Below are 20,411 nucleotides of genomic sequence, written 5' to 3' on the forward strand. Positions count from 1 at the left end.
ATCAAATTATAAAATTATTTTTATTATAAAATAAATCTAATAAATTAAATAAAATTATATCAATTTATAAATTTATTTTTATATAATTTATTTACGAAAGTAACAATACTTTAAAGTATTGATGGGTGGGAGAGTCCGAGAATGCAGCCGCCGGGATGAGAGAGAGAGAGAGAGAGAGAGAGAGGCGTACAGTCGCAGTGCTCACCCCATGTGGTGCACCCAAATTAGTCTTCTCTGTCCAACAGCTAGCCATCTGTCCCATCGTGGGTCCCACCTCTGTCGTCACATTGTTGAGAACACGTCACCTCCATACTAAGAGAAAAGCGACGCCTCGCTTTGCTCTATCTCGTCTCCATCTTATCCTCGTCCGCCGACCCAGATGGAAAATTAAGATTTTTTTTTAGAAAAATCTTAAATATATTTACTAAAATTTATAAAAAATTTAATTTTAAATTTTAAAATTTTAAATTTTAAAAAATAAATTAATAAAAGAAATTTTATAAATAAATTTATATTTAACATATAATACTACTCTTTTTTTAACTTGAGAGTTATTAACATGATAATGATTAATCTGTAAAAGAAAATCTTTTTAATTTTTTTAATCTGACACAATAACCAAAGTTTTATTAAATAATTATTTAAGAAAATTTTCAATTATAATAAATTTTATAAAAATAAATTTATTATAAAATAGATATAATATATCGTATGAATCGATATCAATTTATAAATTTATTTTATAAAATATTTAAAATATTTTTTTAATGATTTAATTTATAAAGAGCTTTGGTACTCTACCGTATGCTTTTAACAGCTTAATATGCCATCCAGTGCATTCTATTTTTTTATTTAAAATAATTTGTAAATATATTTAAATTCTTTAAAAAAAATATACTAATAATCAATTCATTAATCATTAAGAAAAACAATTAAAAAAATATATTAACAGTTAAAATAAGAGTATAAATTAATGAGACATAATAATATTATTTATTTATAAATAATTTTATTTTAATTTGATTATTTGAAACTTTTGGTCTTTTCTAAGTTTGATTAAATTATTTAAATATTTTAAAAAAAAATTGTATGGAACTTTTGACCTTTTCGGAGTTAAATTGTGACAAGACAACACTTGTCTTAAAACTCCTAAAAACTCTGATACATCGGATCTACCCATTATGTTATCATTGCTATGCTATATCTGCAGCTCTTTGGTATCCACATTATATAGATGCTTTCTTTTCGCCAAGCTCTTCTTCTGTCTCAAACCCCCCCATATCATATCATTGCTTGCTTTCCACTTTCGTCTTACCTTTAATTATTATTAATTACTATTTTTTTCTCACACATGTGGGAACTTCTCAAGCATGTGAGATGGGTGTTATATAATCACACCAATGCCTGGATTCCGAGCTAGCATGTGTGTTTTTGGACTATGTCCATGGAATACTTCCTATCACCATTCATTTCCTTCCATTATTTGGGTTTCCATATGCATTGACATGAACGCAAATCACACACCAAAATTACTCTGCTATTAGATGTTTCTTCTTTGTTACAAAACTCGAGAGCCTAACCATTAAAGAAAGAGGAGTGATACAACTTTAAAATAATTTCGTAATCTCGTAAACTGATACGAATTTAAATATATATCTATTTTATAATAAAAATAATTTTATAATCTAACAAATTATATCAAATAACGTCATGTCAGTTTGTAAAATTATTTTTATGTAATCTCTTTATAGTTAGAGTATTTCTCTCGAAGAAGTAGAAGAAAACTTGTTAGCTAGAAGGTAAATGGTCAACGTCGGTGATGAGAGAAATGACCACAAATGACTTCAACATGTCATGTTGAACCAAGGAAGAAATGGAGTTTCATATGTGCATGTGTTGAGATTTGATTGGATTATATAATATAAGAGTTTCAAAATATGATAAATTCTCTTAAGATTTAAATCATGTGTGAACTCATGTTTTTTTTATGGAATATAACAATATATAATTAATTATTAATCATTTTCATTTGGTGATTAGAAATTCAACCCTAACCCTTCAAGTAGTCTACAAGAAAACAAGTTAGATTAATGTAAATGGTCAATGATGGAGGTGAAAGAAATAACCTAGAAATGATTTCAACATGTCTTCTTGTTAAACCAAGAAGAAATAGAGTAGTTGGTTAGCTTCCCATCTCTCGAACACTACCTTAATTCTTCATGTCCGGTCCAATTCAACACGTTAAACCGCGTGTCTATTTTTGACAGGTCAACATCTCCTACAATATTAAAAAATACTTACAAAAAATCAATAGAAAAAAATAAAAAAATTCTAGCATGACATCTACACATAATAATCATAAAACACTATTTACTTGGTGACATTAAGTCAAAATAATAGTTAATTTTAATCATTATTGTAATATTTATATCAATATCTATCACGTCAATAGTATTACATCGATATTGTTACATTGATGTTGGACACATAATTCTTAATTTCTTTGGTATCTATTTTGTGTTCAATCTCAACAAGAAGCAAACTCAACTAAATCTAGATTATTTGCGACGATAACGATTATTTGTGATAAAAATAGAACTATTTTGATAAAAAATAATCATTTTTATTAAAAATAACTAGTCACAAATAAACAACTTTTTTATGGTGCGTGATCCTTTGAAATACACAAGCAACATATTTTTTTTAAGAGAAAAAAAAAAGAAACAAAGAAAGAAGAAAATGTTACGTAGTATGTCATGCGTAGCAAAAGTCCTATTATTAGTTTTCTTCTTGTTTATGTAACCATGCACACGTTCAATGGTATATATAACAATCATATTAATTTCCTGAACCGACATCTAATTAATTTATATATATATATATATATATATATTTATATGTAAAATTTTCAACTCGGCCCACAGTATAATATTATATAGTATATACGGATTCACCTTTGACTCAGCCCACAACACGACCCATGGCCCTAATTGCTAATTACACGGATTCACATTTGTGTAATTCATGGCCTCAAAGGCTAGGAATGATTTTCACGCCCCAAATTGAGCAGTGTTTTTCTTGATTGAGAAGATGGTGAACAATTTCTGATGATAATATTCATATCATGCAGTACTTTTGAAACATAAACTCGGATACGGGTAACTTAAATTTTCTTCGAATATTTACATTTAGGATCTAAAATCTAGGGTGTATGAAAACAAATTACTACAGACAAAAAATATATATATATATATATATATATATAAGTAAACACATGATAAATTGTTGTGGCTTCCTATGATCCATTAGATCTATTTACAATAAAATTAATTTTACAATTTGAGGTATCATATCAAGATCTGCTAGTTTGTGAGTTTACTTTTATATAATCATTTTATGATTGAAGTATTTTTCTTGATGAAAATGACTAATTCGTTTTCGCTGACATGTGAGTACATGTACATATATGTGAGAAGAGTCATTCTATACAACTTCTATACTGTAGCTCAACCTCCCCACACCAGGTGACGTGGATTTTTTTTTTTTTTAAGTAAAAGGTTGAGAATTAAAACTAAGAATTTGCATTTCCTCCATCCCTTACGTTCCCCCTTCACCCAGCGTTCGCTTTTCTCCCATCCAACTCGAATCCCTTCCGTAAGGCGCACAAGCCAAACCTTTCCATAGATCCATCTCTCTCCATAAATCCACGCACATCCCGCATTCTCTTCTCACCACATGTGACAAATCACTTCTGCAAGACTTCGTCGACAAGATTTCCTTTTCTCACTACTTTTGTCTGGGTTATTTACAGATGATGAACCAATCCGCATTAAAACGTTTTTTCATCGTCTAGGATATTAACAAAAGTTAACATTAGATATTAACAAGTAGTAAGCTTTCCATTTTTTCATCGTTTGAGATATTAACAAAATCATTTAGCACCATACATTCTAATGCTTGATATTCCTACACAAAAAATTTACTCAAAATCAACCAAATAAAAAAACCCTCATGTAATCAGTGTTACCGTGAAGTGAACAGCAGATCTGGGAATATGGGTTCTTTGCTTCGTCTGGGTTTCTCTGTGGTGCTGGGGTAAGGGGTGAGGGAGAAGAGTCTGGGTCTAAGATCTAAGGTGAGGGGCATCAGGGTGATGGGAGAGGGTTCGAGTTTGAGAGTTCGTTGAGGATATGGAGGATTTGGGTGTGAGGGAGAAGAAGGAGAAAAGGGAGAAAAGAGCGTTGGGGGTGAGGCCGATGAGGGAGAAGAGGAAATCGAAAGCTGGGGTGAGGGGCATCAGTATGAGGGAAGCTCAAAGAAGAACCGTGACTTGGGCGATGAACTAGATTCGCCAAGTGAGGAGTGTGGTGTGTGATCCGCAGACCAGGGGTTGAGTAGATTTATTGATGCGAGAAAATCTAATTAACACACTTTTTTGAATGCACCCAACAAATTGTTGACAAAAAAGGTCTTTCACATCAATTTTGCTAAAAAATAATTTGTATTTTAATCTTTTTAAAGTTAATTGGTATGTTAAACACACATACTTATACGTAGCAAAACTCATATACAATGTAGCACAAGAGTTTGACTTTAAACAGGAGTCCAACCTTTTATAACGAACAAGCCATATATATTGCACAAGAGTTTAATTTATTTTTTAAACGAAAGTTTGACCATTATACTGACAACGACTATGAGAAAACATGTATTAATCAGCTTAAAAAAATAGATAATATATATTTATATATTTAGGCATATGCATAAAGGGCCTCGGGCCTGATCCGTCCAAAATACCCGACTTGTCCAACCCGTCAAAGACGGGTTCATTGGGTCAAAAATACATATCAGGTTTAAACGGCAGCCAGTTTGGCAAACCCATGAAATGGATAATTTCCTTTCAAGTCTCTTCACCCACTGCAAAAACCCTAACCGTTCTTTGTCGCCCTTCTTCGTCGCCTTTTGCCATCTCTGTCGTCGTCCTCCATCTCCGAAAATATCTCTATTGCTGATCCCCTGGCTTTCGATTCCACTCCACTAACAAATAAATTGTCCATTACCACCAAATGCAAAGTCTCTTCCAATTCTTTCTGCTTCGACCCTATCTCTGTTGTCGATATCTACAAATTTGAGTCTTGGGATTTTCCAAGTAACTCCTCTCTCTTTCTATTGTTTTATGTAGTGCTTTTATTTTTTTTTTCATTTTTTTGTTTATTTTGGATTGGTATTTTTTCAGTGCAATGAACATATAGCAGACATATAGATGTGACAAGTTGCTTTTCCTTTTATGTGGGTTTTGATGTGGATGTTTAAATTTGTAATACAGACCCAATTCCAAAATTTTGTTACAACTTTAAATTTTGCATGATGAAACTCATCTTTGGGCTTCTTGTGAGATTTTAAAGAGAACAAAAGGTGATGCAGACATCTACAAAGGCAATGAGAAGTAAGAGAGGCAAGGAAAGGGAAAGTGGGTCATTTTGTCTATACTTTTATCCCCGTGGATTAGTGGAAGATCAATGAAATAAAGTATCATCTTTTTACGAGAATTGCACGGGATGCGATGACCATTCTTATTTCTACTGTTTCTTCTGACTTAGCTTTCAGTGCAAGGTGTCGTGTGCTTGACCTATTTCGTTATTTATTATTTTCAAGAACAGTTGAGGCACTCATTCGTACTCAGAATTGGTTAAAAGATCCAATACCTATTGATCTTCGTGCCTCATTGAACAATATTAAAAGTTTTGAGACATAATTGGATAATTACTTACATATTTATTAAACTTTTTTATAATATTTATTTTTATATCATTTAATATATTTTTTTATTTTCAGAGTCGTGTCCTGGAGCTAATGCAAGGTGTGGGGAGTGGATGCCACTGCTTGGCAGTCTTCATTCTTAATTCCCATGGATTGAATGATCAGCGTGATACTTGGCATTTGCAGCAGGACCATTACGATCAAACCTGACTCTTTCCTTCCACCACGCCCGCAGATAGTCAGAGGCTCCACTCACCGGCTTGCCCTTCTCAGGAATAATCCCATACACAAAACCTTGTGCTTTAACACACTTCCATCATTTTCGGCATATATTTCAGGATACCATCTTGGGCACGAGACATCTTCTTCCTTCGAACTTGCTCCTGGGATTGGCGGCGCTGCTTTGCATTGTCGGTCCCCTGATCCTTTCCTTTATTATGTTCTTTGAGCCGTCTCTATAGCATTCTGTCTCTCCACATCCTCCACTCTAACTCGTCAACTAAAGACCCATTTTAGACAATTTTTATTTAAAGTTAAGTCAGACAGACACTCGACTTCCTAATCAGACAATTTTTATTTAAAGTTCCGTTTGGTTATTAGACTCAATTGAGATTAATTTATTTTAGTCTAATTTTAAGCTGAATTTATCATTTAAATACTAAATTCTTAAATTACTAAACTCATATCAACTCAAAATCTCTTTACACGTGAGACCCATAATATTTTTCAATTCAATATTTTTTTACACGCGAAATCCATAATCTTTTTCAACTTCTCATAAATATATCTAAACTCATCTTAATATTTAAAAACATTTAAATCCATCTTAAGTAGACACTACAAAACTCACTCTACTATTTCAATTCATTACTATTTATAAAAAATTTAACTTAATTCAACTCAAAACGCAACCTTAATATAAAAGTTTTTTTGGATTGTTCGTATGAGATGTACGCCAAGTACACAAGTAACCACACCTAACACGATCAATGGACCACGTAAAACATAATTAATTTTTTATACTAAAATGATTAAAAAGTCAAAACTGTTCATTATCGTAATTTGAAATTATTATTTATTTCCCACAATATTTCTAAGAAAGAAACCGACGAATCACTCTAAAAAAATAATTTAAAAATGAGAAAATATACTTACAACCGTGAATTGCATAACCGCCGCGTAATCATTTTGAAAAAAATAAATAAAACATGGGATCCACATGAAAAAAATTAATTTTTTAATAGTGGACCTCACTCTTTTTCAAAGCGATTACGCGATGGTTACGCACTTCACGATTGTATGTAGAATTACTCTTTAAAAATACACATGAAAAGGAGTCCTCTCGAGCTCGCACTCTAAAAAAATATTTTAAGCACGTGGGCATTAGCGCCTACCCACGTTTTTTAATCATTTTTTTAGCCTTTGACGCAAATCAAGGGTCGTCTATTGACAACTATTTGATTCTGATACATAGTCTATGACCTTTTTGTTATGATTTATTTTATTTTTTAACTTGATGCGCGGAATATACTATTTATATAGAAAATATTCTAATTATAAAAGATTATACAAAATAATTTAATAAATTAATAATTAACGTAATTTGATATGATTCGTCATACTATAAAGTTATTTTTATTAAAACTTAGATCTAACTGATTAAATAAAATCACGTTAGTTTGTAGAAATATTTTATATAATTATTTTGTGGATGTAGCAGTATTTTATTTATATTATTTAAATGACAAAACTTGATTTGTAATATTTAAAATTTAAAATTTATTTTTAAAATAAAATTATATCATGTAAATAATTTATTAAATGTGTTAGTCACACTGATCTATACATATAAATTTTCTTTTTTTCCCCATCCGTCTCTCCCAGAATATAGAAAAAAAAACTTTAAGACTTCATTTAGATAGTAAAAGTATTTTATCTCATCTCATCTCATAATTACAACTTTCTAAATTTCTACACAAAATATAATAAACAATTCAAAATTTTCAAATCCGAAAATAAAAATAATATTATCATAATATTTTATTTAACTTTCAACTTTCATCTAAAACTATCTTATTCATCTCACTATCTAAACTGTATATAAAACTCAATAAATACGGTTTAAAGCAATAAATATAATATTAAGTAATTTTTTTGAAGTAATTATTCTAACGAGGGAAAAAAAGTTGATCAAAATGGTATATTTCTTTTAATTTTCTATCTGATCAAGTTCTTTTTCCTTCCTTTTTATTTGGAAACGACACAATTGTTAGATTTTTATTCTCAATTAGAAATCGATGAATATATTAATGGCTGATTATAATAATTTTACGCGAAGCAATTAAAAGAGTATTTGGGTGTATATATTTAAGGGATGCTTTTTATTAATTTGTTGATCATTAATTAATTAATAAATAAATAATTATAATAAAGTATTGATGGGTGGGACGGGATGTAGCCTCCGGGATGGTAGAGATAGAGAGAGAGAGGTGTACAGTTGCAGAGCTCACACCGCTTGTGGTGCATCCGAATTAGCGATTTGGACAGTGAGATGAGATATGGAGATGATTTTAAAAAAAAATTAAATAAAATATTATTATTATTATTTTAAGATTTTAAAAAATTAAATTGAAATTTGAAAAAGTTAAATTATTTATTATATTTTATATTAAAATTTAAAAAAATTATAATGATGAGATAAAATGATCTCATCACACTCGAAGAGTTGCATGCATGTTGTAATTAAGTTTGTAACCCCTCGCAAGTCGCTCTTATTTTTTAGACGATTGACGACAAATATTAGAGAGGTACTACTCGTGTGTATTAATGATCACATCTTAGGCGATAATTAAATATTCTGATCACGATTGATCTTCTCTAAACACGGCGTCGTTTCCTCATGAAGGGTTGGGCTTCCAGCTGATCTGGGCTTGGGTTTCACTGTAGGCATGGGTGTTACAATAATGATCAAGCGTTAGGGGATTATCATCATCTTTGTTATATTGAATTTATTGAATACATAATAATATATATATCGTTATTTATAGAAGAATGAGATTAAAAAAATTATAAAAATACAATCAATCAATGATACTAATTAGTATTAATTGATTTATACAATAAATTAAATATAATAGAGAATAATTCATATTGTCATACTCACTAAAATATTACGAATATCTTCTAAGTTTAGGAATATTCTAACATTTAGACAGCACTACCGACTACTACGCATAGTCAATCATCTATCTCTTATAAAGAAAAAATCTGTACAATATCTTATTATTTACACAATTATTATATATTATATTTTTTTAAATTTTTATTATTTTATTATTAAATTTTAATATATAAATAATGAATTGAAGAATTACGTTTTATTAAATTAGTAGCTGCTAACTAGGGTTTTATTAAAAGTGAGCAGAAGTACCCTTAAAAGAAATAGTTTTCTAACTAGCTAGGGTTTTCTGTCTCCTAGAAATAGTAGCTCCAGAAAGCCCACTCACGTCGTTGCACCACGCAGCCACAACCACTGCCAAGTTCTCCATGCGAGCCACTTTGCGCGCTCCTCCTCGCAGCAACGCCGCGCGACCTGTCAAGCACCCTCACGATCTCTCCACTGTCGCAGCTAAACCACACCCCCTCAAGGTTGCTCTTGCACCACCACGCCACACCAGCTTCGTCTATCGCGCATCACCCATAGCCCACTGTCCAGCCGACACGAAGCCGTGGTAGCCATCCATACATACGGCTACACCACCAAAAGCCACCGTAACCCAACCGTAAGCCCACTTGGAACACCGCGGGTCATCACCGAAAGGCCCCTGTTTTCGGTTTCTCAAAACGAGGCACATTACTTCTCCACGGTAAGCACTGCAAACCACCACCACCGAGAGCTCCACCACGCGCGTCGATACCCCACAGAAACCGCCGGAGAAAACTTGCCGTCACCTCCAGTCCTCCGCACGCCACCTCAGTCTCATGGTGAGCTTCATCTCTCTTTCTCTCTCTCTCTCTCTCTCTCACGTTTTGCCTGCTCATTCCGTTACCTCTCTCTCTCTCTCTCATCACTTGGTTTCTCTCTCATCACTCTCTCTCTTTCAGTGCTCAGCCACCAGCTCTGCCCGTGTCTCCGCCACCTAGCAGCTGCTCTCACGGTGAGTCTTCGCACCAGTACCCTGGGTCTAGCGAATACCCCTTGCAAATTAACCAAATTATGTTTGTTTTTACATTAAGGCCTTTTACGTAGGAGGTAGGAAGGATTAGTTCTAGGGAATTACAATTTTGCCGTCAGTTTTAAAACATGCAATTTTAAAGTTATATTTCAGTAGGTTACTTTTACGTTGGGTCTGTATCTTATTATAGAAAACTATTTTTTTTAAGGCCAGGTACTTCTGCTCACTTCCGGCAACCTTAAAGACATCAACTCCAGTACCACAACCATCGACGGACGTACACATTTTTGTTCATGGCCATGGCTACCACATGCCAGAAAATCAAGAAAATCACTCAAGGCAGACGGAAGATTGAAATAAAGCAACTCGAAAATAAAAGCACCAAGCACGTCACATTCTCCAAGCGGCGGGCAGGCCTCTTCAAGAAGGCGAGCGAGCTGTGCGTGTTGTGCGGCGTCGATATAGCCATCATAGCTTACTCTCCTGGAGAAAAGGCCTACTCCTTCGGCCACCCCAACGTCGACACGGTCCTCAACTCTTATCTCACTGGAAACGCTCTCCCTGCATACTCAGCCGTGAATCCTTGGCCGGTGGAAGAGTTTAATAAAGAGTACGCGGAGTCGCTCAAGGAGTTGGATGACGAGAAGAAACTGTTGGCAGATATTGATCAGGATCTGACGTCGAAGAAGAAGATGGGGAACAATAATATTGGGTTCTTGTGGGACGAGCCGATCGACGAGATGGGGATAGAGGAGCTGGAGCAGTACTTGGCAGCCATGAAAGAGATGAGGGCAAAGGCAACAGATCAGTATTTGAGGATGCGAAACTCAATAAACAGATTGCAGACATCAGATTATAAGTATAATGGGGGACTGGGTTATTATAATGATCAGGGGTTAGGGGATTATAATCGTCATGAGTATGGTAATAATTGTCTGAGTGGAATTAGCGGTACTGGAGAAGATGTTGGAAGTACTAGTAGCGGTGGTTTTGGGTTAGGGATTAATAATTATCAGTTTGGTAATCCAAGTAGTGGGGGTCAAATTGGTGGTGATTTTGGAGCAAGTAGTTGTACTGGTTTTGGGTTAGGGAATTATCAGTTTTGTAGTAATCTGCAGATCAGTACTACTGCGCCTGGGAGTAGTACTGGTGGCTATGGTGTTGGTGATTATGAGCATCATGCATGTCGGAAGTAGTGGTAGTGCTGGTTATGGATTTGGAGTAGAATGAGTAGACCTGCATCAATATTGATGCAGTTTTGGTGTGGCCTAGTATTCCTTTGATAGTACTACGTACGTAGTGATCAATGATCTCTCTCTTAGAAATTGGTAGCTGTTAACTAGGGTTTGATAATGATGATCATGAACAATTTTGTACGTACGTGGCGAATGCTTTCAAGTTTCATGCATGTTGTTTTGGAAGCTAGCAATATTAATTGTGGCTTGATCTTGAGTAATTATATATATGCTCGATCGCGGAGGGATCGATGATCGATCCAAGTTACTCTTGTACGTTCGTTCGTTCGTTTTAATTTTGCATCTTTTGAATATATCCTTTCTTTCTTAATTTCTTCCTTTATTTGCACCAAAGTACTGCATGCAGTAGTCCAATTTTTTTTTTTAATTTAATTTAATTTAATTTAATTTTGCCTAAACTCGAAACAATAAAAAAAAAAAAAATTGGTTGGAAATATTTATTACAAATATTTTATAGTAATGCTTGATCAATCACATTAATTGTAAAATCCAAAATTTGGATAATAAATAAATTAAAAGGAAATTTTAATATTTGAAAGGAAGGAATTAGGAAGGAAAGTTGAAGAATCAAAAGCTAGCGTTGGGGAAGTGGCCGGTGGAGACTAGATCAGAGGACGGATATATCATAGATGATCGATGATGGCATGCATCCTAGCTAGCTGGGCAATCACAATCCCTTATTCCCATAATGATCGAGAGAGAATAATATCATATCTTATTCAGTACTCGATCGAGTACTGATCATAGCCCCTTGATGCTAATTATAACCCAGCTCTAGTACTTTAACGGCCTGTTCGTTCCCATTAATCCACGGCCTATAGCTAATTGATTCATCATATCTCTCTCATATATTCTCTCAATCGCATATATACCCGACTCCTGAGCAAAGATACCACGAGTCCACGAAACCTCCAAAGAGCTTCCATGGATCGATCCGTGCTCGTTTGTGCGGGTCCTCGTCGGCAACCTTGCCCTCAAGTTTCCCGTATCCTCCAAGCATACCCCCTTCAAATTTTCTATAATTTAGCTAAAATCTATATTTTCTAAAAGTTTTTCTTATATTTTACGTACTCATATTTCAAAAGCGCTTTTTTTTTTCTATTAAAATAATATTTTTTTATTACTTTTTTCGCTCACTTCTATTTACAAACTTAACTACTCAATATTTTTTTTTAATGTTTTGAACTATTACTCTAGTGAATATTTTAAACAAAAATTTAAATTTTGTTTTTTTTGCAGGTATTATAATATTTTTAAAATTATTTTTTTCTATTTTCGTAATTATTTAAATTATTTTTAAAATTATTATTTTAAACTATAACAAATATGAGTATGACATAAAGTATAAATGATTGGAATAATAATTTATTTTATTTATTAGAATAAAATATTGATAAAAAATGATTTAAGGGATTCGGATATAGGGGATTTTAATCAAATCCCTAAAATTTTTCACAAATTATAGGGAAAAGTCTTCTTTACAGAATCGGATGAGAATGCTCTTAGACATAGAGGTTTATTTTTTAGATTCTTTATGCCTGTTAATCTGCGATTTGTAGAGCTATTTATTTATTTGTATAATATAAGGTTATTTTACCGATCCACTTGCTCTAATATTTATTTTGGTAAAAAACATATGTTGTTGTGATTTAATAATGTAAACATGTATTGTAGATCAGGCTAAATATGGGTGGTAATGTACTTTGGTGACAATGCTCTTTTGCCACTATGATCATCACTACTATGATCATCTCTGTGCAGTTTCGGATTATTAAATATTTCCAATCATTATTATAATAATGTCTCGAACTATTTCATGCTTGCACTGCAAAATGGCATTCACGGAAGCTCTTAATTTCTTTCATCTTTAAAGAATGACAATCTTATTGAAAACAAAAGAGCATCGTAAATAAACAGAAATGAAATTTGAGATAAAATGTCAATGCAGGTGGTAACAAATCATTCTCTAGTGTGAAAGACATCAAACATAAGATGAGAAATCGGTGACTAAATAGTTTGAGTTATGATTTTTTATTAGAGTTTAGGAAATTAGAGAAAAAATTGAATAAAAATATTATAAAATTAAAATATTATTAGAATATAATTTTTTAATATTATATTTATTTTAAGATTTAAAAAAATTAAATTATTTTTTATATTTTATTTAAAAGTTTAAAAAAATTATAATGATTAGTTAGTGATTAAATAAAAAAGTTAAGTATTAAAAATTAAGAAATATTTATTTTTAAATATTTAAGAAGAAAATGAGATAAGATGATATCCCAACAATGCCTTCTTCTCCGTCCAACAGCTAGCCATCTGTCCCATCGTGGGTCCCACCTCTGTTGTCAAATTGTTGAGAACACGTCAACTCCATACAAGAGAAAGCGATGCCTCTGTTTGCTCTATCTCCTTCTTATCCTCATCCTCCGAACCAAATGGAAAATTAAATTTTTTTTTAGAAAAATGTTAAATATATTTACTAGAACTTATAAAAAATTAAAATGTTCAGATATTATTGGAACTTTGAAAATTATAAATTTTAAAATTTTAAAAAATAATAAAAATGAGTTTTACAAATAAAATTATGTATATAAATATAAATATATTTAATACTACTTTTTTTAACTTCTGAGTTATTAACATGACAATAAATAATTTGTAAAAAAAAAATAATTTAATTTTTTAATCTGACATAATAGTGGGAAATTTTGTTAAATAATTATTTAAAGAATATTTTAATTATAATTTTTTTATAAAAATAAATTTATAAATTGATATAATTTAATGTGATATATTACAATATAAATCTATTTTTTTATCATAAAATAGATCTTATATCATATGAATCTATATATATTTTTTGAATTCACTTTTAGATATATTCATAACGCTTCATTAATTATTTAATTTATAAATACTTTTATTTTAATTTGAATTATTTGAAACTTTTGGTCATTTCTAAGTTTTATTAAATAACGGTTTATAAATAGAACGGTGTTATTGTACTGCTTGCATCTGCCTGCTAGGTAAATTTTCATTTTTTTCAAATTTTTTTATTATTTAAAATATTTTTAAAAAATATAAAAATATATTAATATTCATTTTCTTAATAAAAATATTTAAAAAAAATAAATGCTCAAAATGAATAGTCAAAATGAATAGATAAAATAACATTATTTTTATAAATATTTTTTTAAAAAAATAAATAAATTGTATGGGACTTTTGACCTTTTTCTGAGTTAATTTGTGACAAGACAACACTCGTCGTAAAAGTTACTCCTAAAAACTCTGATACATCGTATCTACCCATTATATAAGGAGCTCTTTGGTACCCACGTTATGGTATAGATGCTTTTTTTTCGCCAACCTCTTCTTCTGTCTCAAACCACCCCCTGCCCACACATCATTGCTTGCTTTCCACTTTCGTCTCACCTTTAACTATTATTATTTTCTCACACATGTGGGAATTTCTGATCAAGCGTGTGAGAGGGGTGTTAAATAATCACACCAATGCTTGGATTCTTAGCTAGCATGTGTTTTTTGGACTATGTGCATGGAATAGTCCTATCACCTTTCATTTCCTTCCATTATTTGTGTTTCCATGTAAATTGACATGAACGCAAATCACACACCAAAATTAATTACTTTGCTATGAGATGTTTATTCTTTGCTACAAAATTCGAATTAAAGTAATTAAATTGAATTTATTTAGTTTATTAATCTATCTTATCATTAAAGTAACTTAATTTACAATTTAATAAATCATATATTAAATTATATCAATTTGTGAGATTATTTTTATGTAATTTTTATTTTTATAGTTACATCAGCATTTCTAGTGAAGAAGTTGAAGAAAACTTGTTAGCTAGATTAAGGTAAATGGATAACCATGGAGGTGAAAGAAATTACCACCACAAATGACTTCAACATGTCGGCCTGTTAAACCAAGGAAGCAATGGAGTTTCATACGTGCATGATGTGTTGAGATTTAATTGAATTATATAAAATTAAATTTCAAAATATGACAAATTCTCTTAAGAATTAAATCATGTGTGATCTGTTTTTCATGGAATATAACAATAATAATTATTCATTTTCATTTGGTGATTACAAATTCAACCCTAACACTTCAAGTAGTCTACAAGAAAACATGTTAGATTAATGTAAATGGTTAATGATGGAAGTGAAAGAAATACACTAGAAATGATTTCAACATGTCTTGTTGTTAAACCAAGAAGAAATAGAGTAGTCGGCTAGCTTCCCATCACTCGAACACCTTCTCATGTACCTTAATTCTTCATGTCCGGTCCAATTCAACATGTTAAACCGCGTGTATCTTTTTGACAAGTCAACATGATCTCCCACATTAAAAAATACTTATAAAAAAATCAATACCAAAAAAACAGAAAAAAGTTCTACGTACCCATGACATCTACACGTACGTAATAAATAATATTTTAGCTATAAAGGAAATACACAGAAATAATGTGACTTAATGTGATTTATCAAATTATAAAATTATTTTTATTTTAAAATAGATTTAACAGTTCAAATGATGTTACGTTAATTTGTAAAATTATTTTTAAATAATTCTTAATTTGTGGACGTAGCAACACTCTATCAATATCTATCAAGTCAATAGTCGAATTACACGGATCGATGTTGTTACATTGATGTTGGACACATAATTCTTAATTTCTTTAGTATCCATTTTGTGTTCAATTTCAACAAGAAGCAAACTCAACTAAATCCTTTGAAATATACAAGCAACATTTTTTTTTTTAGAGAAAAAAGGAAACAAATAAAGAAGAAAATATAATTAATTTACTGAACTATCTAATTAATTTATACATACATATAACATATATACACATATATATATATGTGTGTGTGTAAAATCTTCAACTCGATCGGCCCACAGTACAATATATACGGATTCACCTTCGACTCAGCAGCACATATATATATATAGCAAAACTCATATATAATATAAGATAAGAGTTTGACTTTAAACAAGAGTCCGACTTTTTATAACGAACGAGCCATATCATGTATTGCACGAAGAGTTTCTATTCTAAATGAAAGTTTGACCATTAGTATATATAATGCTGACGATCGACGACTATGATAAAACATGTATTAATCAGCTTAAAAAATAGATAATATATATATATATATTAATTAATCAGAACATAATACCGTACTAGGCTAGCTAGCTACTAGTTATTTGCTTTTTTGCCAAACTAAACATGATCCTTAGCAATATGTCTACAATATTAATTTTATCGAATTAGGTGATCAGATGAATTCATGACAGCTGGCTAGCTAGCTGAAGATGTTATTCTTTTTTCATTATATATATATATATATACACGTATATTATATCCCACCTTGTCAACCCTATTTTCTTCCTGCCTCTCTAGCTGAAATTTGATAACAATTCACAGCTGAACATATATACCGTACGTGCCTCACTAGCTCACTACTGTTCTTCTGCTGCCGCGCAGAGATCAGTTTGTTGGATAAGGTTTTGATATTATGTAAAAGTTTATAAACTGATAAAAATGGATAAATTTATTTATTTATTTTATTTTTTAATATATAAAGACGTCAATTTTTCGGAAATTGGTACTGTTATATTTAATTTATAAATAATAATGGTAATAATGATAATTTATACGTACTCGATCATGAAGAGTAAAGCCTAGGATAATGTTGATCATCATTAATTAAATAGTATTTGGTTTCTTAGAAACATGGTTGTTCATGAATCCATCCAGCCAAACGTTAGCAATTTTGTAAATGGCACCATCAAACTGTTATGTTTGGGGAATTAAGCAGGCTAATGATTCAATGAAAGCCACCAATGGAGAGCTATTCCTAGTGATCACCATATCATAACTTTTGATGTGGCGGTTAGAAGTTCAGGCAGTACAGCAGCTGCCATTTGTAGATCAGAAGATGGATCACCAATGTTTGTTCAGACTGAATTCATTCCCAGTCAAGATCATCCATGCCACGGGGAAGCCACCGCACTGCTTATAGGATTGAAGGAAGCTAAGGACAGAGACATAGGAAGAGTTGTTATGGCAAGTGACTCATTGCTCACAATCCAAGCAGTGAATGAACTACAGCACACTACTGTTCAGCCTATAATTAAGGATATTAGGACCCTCCTAAACAATTTCGCTACAGCACACTACTGTTCAGCCTATAATTAAGGATATTAGGATATTAAGATCCTCCTAAACAATTTCCAAAGTTGGCATATTAAAAAAATTAATAGAGATCATGCGCGCATTCAATTGCATAAAACAGCATCCAATAACCTTTATGGAAATATACCCCCTCGATCATCTTCATCCCTCATTGGCTTCTAAACTTTTATGGTGACAAAAATCCCCTTGGTGTTTGAATTTTTTATGGCTGTATAATATTACTAGGTTAAAGAAGTGCTATAACATGACAAGCACTCCAACGAATGAGCCTTCGAAAAGTCTAGGCTGCATCGATATCTATCCTCCATCGGGGTGGTAGTGCCTCGCACGCAGATCGCCCGAGTTAAATTCCCATTGTTTGTGCTCGATCTCCTCATGCTTGCTTTCATATATATATATATATATAAGATCAAAACCCTTGTTGCAATTGCAGAGACAAGAACAGAAACCACGCAAATATGTCTTCTTTGAGTCCCTACGCCAAATTAAATGAAGCCGAGCAAGCAAGGCTCGAGGCTCGCCGGAAAACCCGAAAGAGAATAGCAATCGTAAGCTTATCCTCCATAATCCTCGTCGGAGTTGTGGTTGCTACGGTACTTGGAACTGCTTCTAATCGTTCTGATGCCAAAAAAGCTGCCGGCGTAGACCACCAACCACTTGCCTCTTCTATAAAAGCAATGTGCGATGTTACTTTTTACCCGGATTCATGCCAAAGGACCCTCGGTTCTCTAGAAAACTCCAAGGAGATCCAGCCGGCGGCGGTGTTCAAGTTGGCAGTCCAATCAGCCATGGCTGAATTGTCCAATGCTGCTCTACATTTATCTGAGTCCGGCATTCTTGACGGAATCTATGAAAACATGACGGCCACGGCTCTCGAAAACTGTCATGAACTTCTGAGTCTTGCGTTGGATCATCTCAATGGCACGTTATCGGCTGGTTCTAAATCGTTGTTTCAAGTTATGGATGATCTGAAAACATGGCTAAGTTCTGCAGGTACGTACCAACAAACGTGCTTAGAGGGCTTCGAGAGTGCAAGTGGAGCGTTAAAGACCGCCATTACTAATCACCTCAAGAACTCTACTGAACTAACCAGCAACAGCCTCGCCATCACCAAATGGATGTCGGAAGTCTTTGGCTCTGTGAAGCTAAGACGGCGGCTAATGAGTTTCCCTGAGCAGCACGGCCATGATCAAGAGCCAGAGTGGCTGCATCCAAAAGATCGGAAGCTGCTTCAAAGTTCGGCCGATTTCAGAAAGATTGCCAACATAGTTGTGGCGAAAGATGGATCTAGTAAGTACAAAACAATTACAGCAGCGCTCAAGGACGTTCCGGAGAAAAGCAACAAGAGGTTTGTGATCTACGTGAAGAGTGGAGTTTATTACGAAAAAGTGCAGGTGGACAAGAAAAAGTGGAACGTGGTGATGGTTGGCGATGGAATGACTGCAACAATTGTATCTGGGAATCTCAACTTTGTGGACGGGACGCCAACTTTTTCAACTGCAACATTTGGTAAGACTTCTTGTACTGATCATAGCAATCATTTATATCTTACACAGATAATTTAGCGTGAAAATGGAAAGCGCTGATTTTCGAGTTTTTGTTAAGCTTGTCCGTTACAAAAGTTTAAATTGATAAAGAATAAATAAATTTTATATGATCTTAATACTCTTTCTAATGTGTGAGTTAGACTTTTGCTCGGCACGTAGAATATTTAATTAAATGAGATTAAATATAAAATTAAAATTCTAACTTAAAATCTAGATCTGCTCTAATATTATATATGAAATTATTATTTATCTTAAAAATTTAAGTTGATGATAAGAGATAAATTTTATTATTTATTCTATATGTGAGATATATATTTGCAAAATAATTAGCTAGGAATATTTATATCTTTATTTTTCTGTGCACAAGCTGTGTTTGGCAAGGGCTTCATTGCACGAGATATGGGGTTCCGTAACAACGCGGGTGCAATCAAGCATCAGGCTGTGGCTCTAATGTCAAACTCAGACCTATCAATCTTCTACCGATGTCACATTGATGCATTCCAAGACACCCTCTATGCACACGCCAATCGACAGTTCTACCGAGAATGCGACATTTACGGCACAGTTGATTTCATCTTTGGAAATTCCGCTGTTGTGTTGCAGAACTGTAATATATTCGCCAAGGTTCCCATGCCAGGCCAGAAGAACACCATCACAGCTCAAGGGAAGATTGACCCTAATCAGAATACTGGAATCACAATACAAGATTGCACCATATCACCTTTTGGAGACTTGAAATCTGTCCAGACATATCTTGGACGGCCATGGAAGAACTACTCCACAACTGTGTTCCTCCGAAACAACCTAGGAAGCTTAATCGACCCCAGCGGATGGTTACCATGGATAGGGACATCAGCCCCAAGCACCATATTTTATTCGGAGTATCAGAATTATGGCCCCAGTTCTTACACAAAGGACAGAGTCAAGTGGAAGGGGTTGAGAACCATTAACAATCAAATAGCCAGCAAATTTACAGTCGGTTCGTTCATCCAAGGGAACTATTGGATAGAGGCGGCAGGTGTACCCTACAAATATGGCCTGTGATTGTGATAATTTTCTTGCAGTCTTTCCATCGTTTGGAAGAGATCATGTTTGGTTTTTGGTCTATATATATTTCTGTCTTCAGCTCTCTTTTTTCACCCTTCTTATAACTCATGTTTTATTTTCGGTCTTAATTGTTTTATTTCTTGGCCTCTTACTATATGATTCATTGATTGAAAAGAATTTGGAATAAGATCAATACTGTACAATCTAACTTAGTTTTGGTACTTTCGAATGAAAATGAAATCCACAGGCCAGAAATCTTAAGCTTTCATCAGAATTTTAACAGAGGAGATCGATGCTGCTTTCCATGCTATATATTTGATAATGCAGAATATATATCATTCTGTCTAGCATTGCTAAACTATATCAATGACCATAAAAAAAGAAATCCACAAAACAATGGGGCGA

The 20,411-nt window shown here is 32.8% G+C and overlaps 2 protein-coding genes across 2 annotated transcripts; both read left to right on the forward strand.

The window, feature by feature from the left end:
* Positions 1-10,234: 10,234 nt before the first annotated feature.
* On the forward strand, positions 10,235-11,131 carry LOC109012815 (agamous-like MADS-box protein AGL29). The gene has a single exon (XM_035685352.1). It carries the CDS (start codon positions 10,235-10,237, stop codon positions 11,129-11,131), a length of 897 nt encoding a protein of 298 aa, XP_035541245.1.
* Positions 11,132-17,870: 6,739 nt separating this feature from the next.
* On the forward strand, positions 17,871-20,072 carry LOC109012817 (putative pectinesterase/pectinesterase inhibitor 24). Its single transcript, XM_018994638.2, has 2 exons — positions 17,871-18,921; positions 19,327-20,072. Exons 1-2 carry the CDS (start codon positions 17,871-17,873, stop codon positions 20,001-20,003), a joined length of 1,728 nt encoding a protein of 575 aa, XP_018850183.2. The 3' UTR covers positions 20,004-20,072.
* Positions 20,073-20,411: the final 339 nt, after the last annotated feature.

Source organism: Juglans regia, chromosome 14 (genome assembly GCF_001411555.2).
Source record: "Juglans regia cultivar Chandler chromosome 14, Walnut 2.0, whole genome shotgun sequence".
Taxonomy (NCBI): Eukaryota; Viridiplantae; Streptophyta; class Magnoliopsida; order Fagales; family Juglandaceae; genus Juglans; species Juglans regia.

Bases quoted from the DNA above. Each gene is read 5' to 3' on its own strand.
- LOC109012817 (XM_018994638.2), top strand. From the start codon at position 17,871: ATGTCTTCTTTGAGTCCCTACGCCAAATTAAATGAAGCCGAGCAAGCA. The intron at 18,922-19,326 runs GTAAGACTTCTT...TCTGTGCACAAG, and splicing joins TTTTTCAACTGCAACATTTG to CTGTGTTTGGCAAGGGCTTC.
- LOC109012815 (XM_035685352.1), top strand. From the start codon at position 10,235: ATGGCTACCACATGCCAGAAAATCAAGAAAATCACTCAAGGCAGACGG.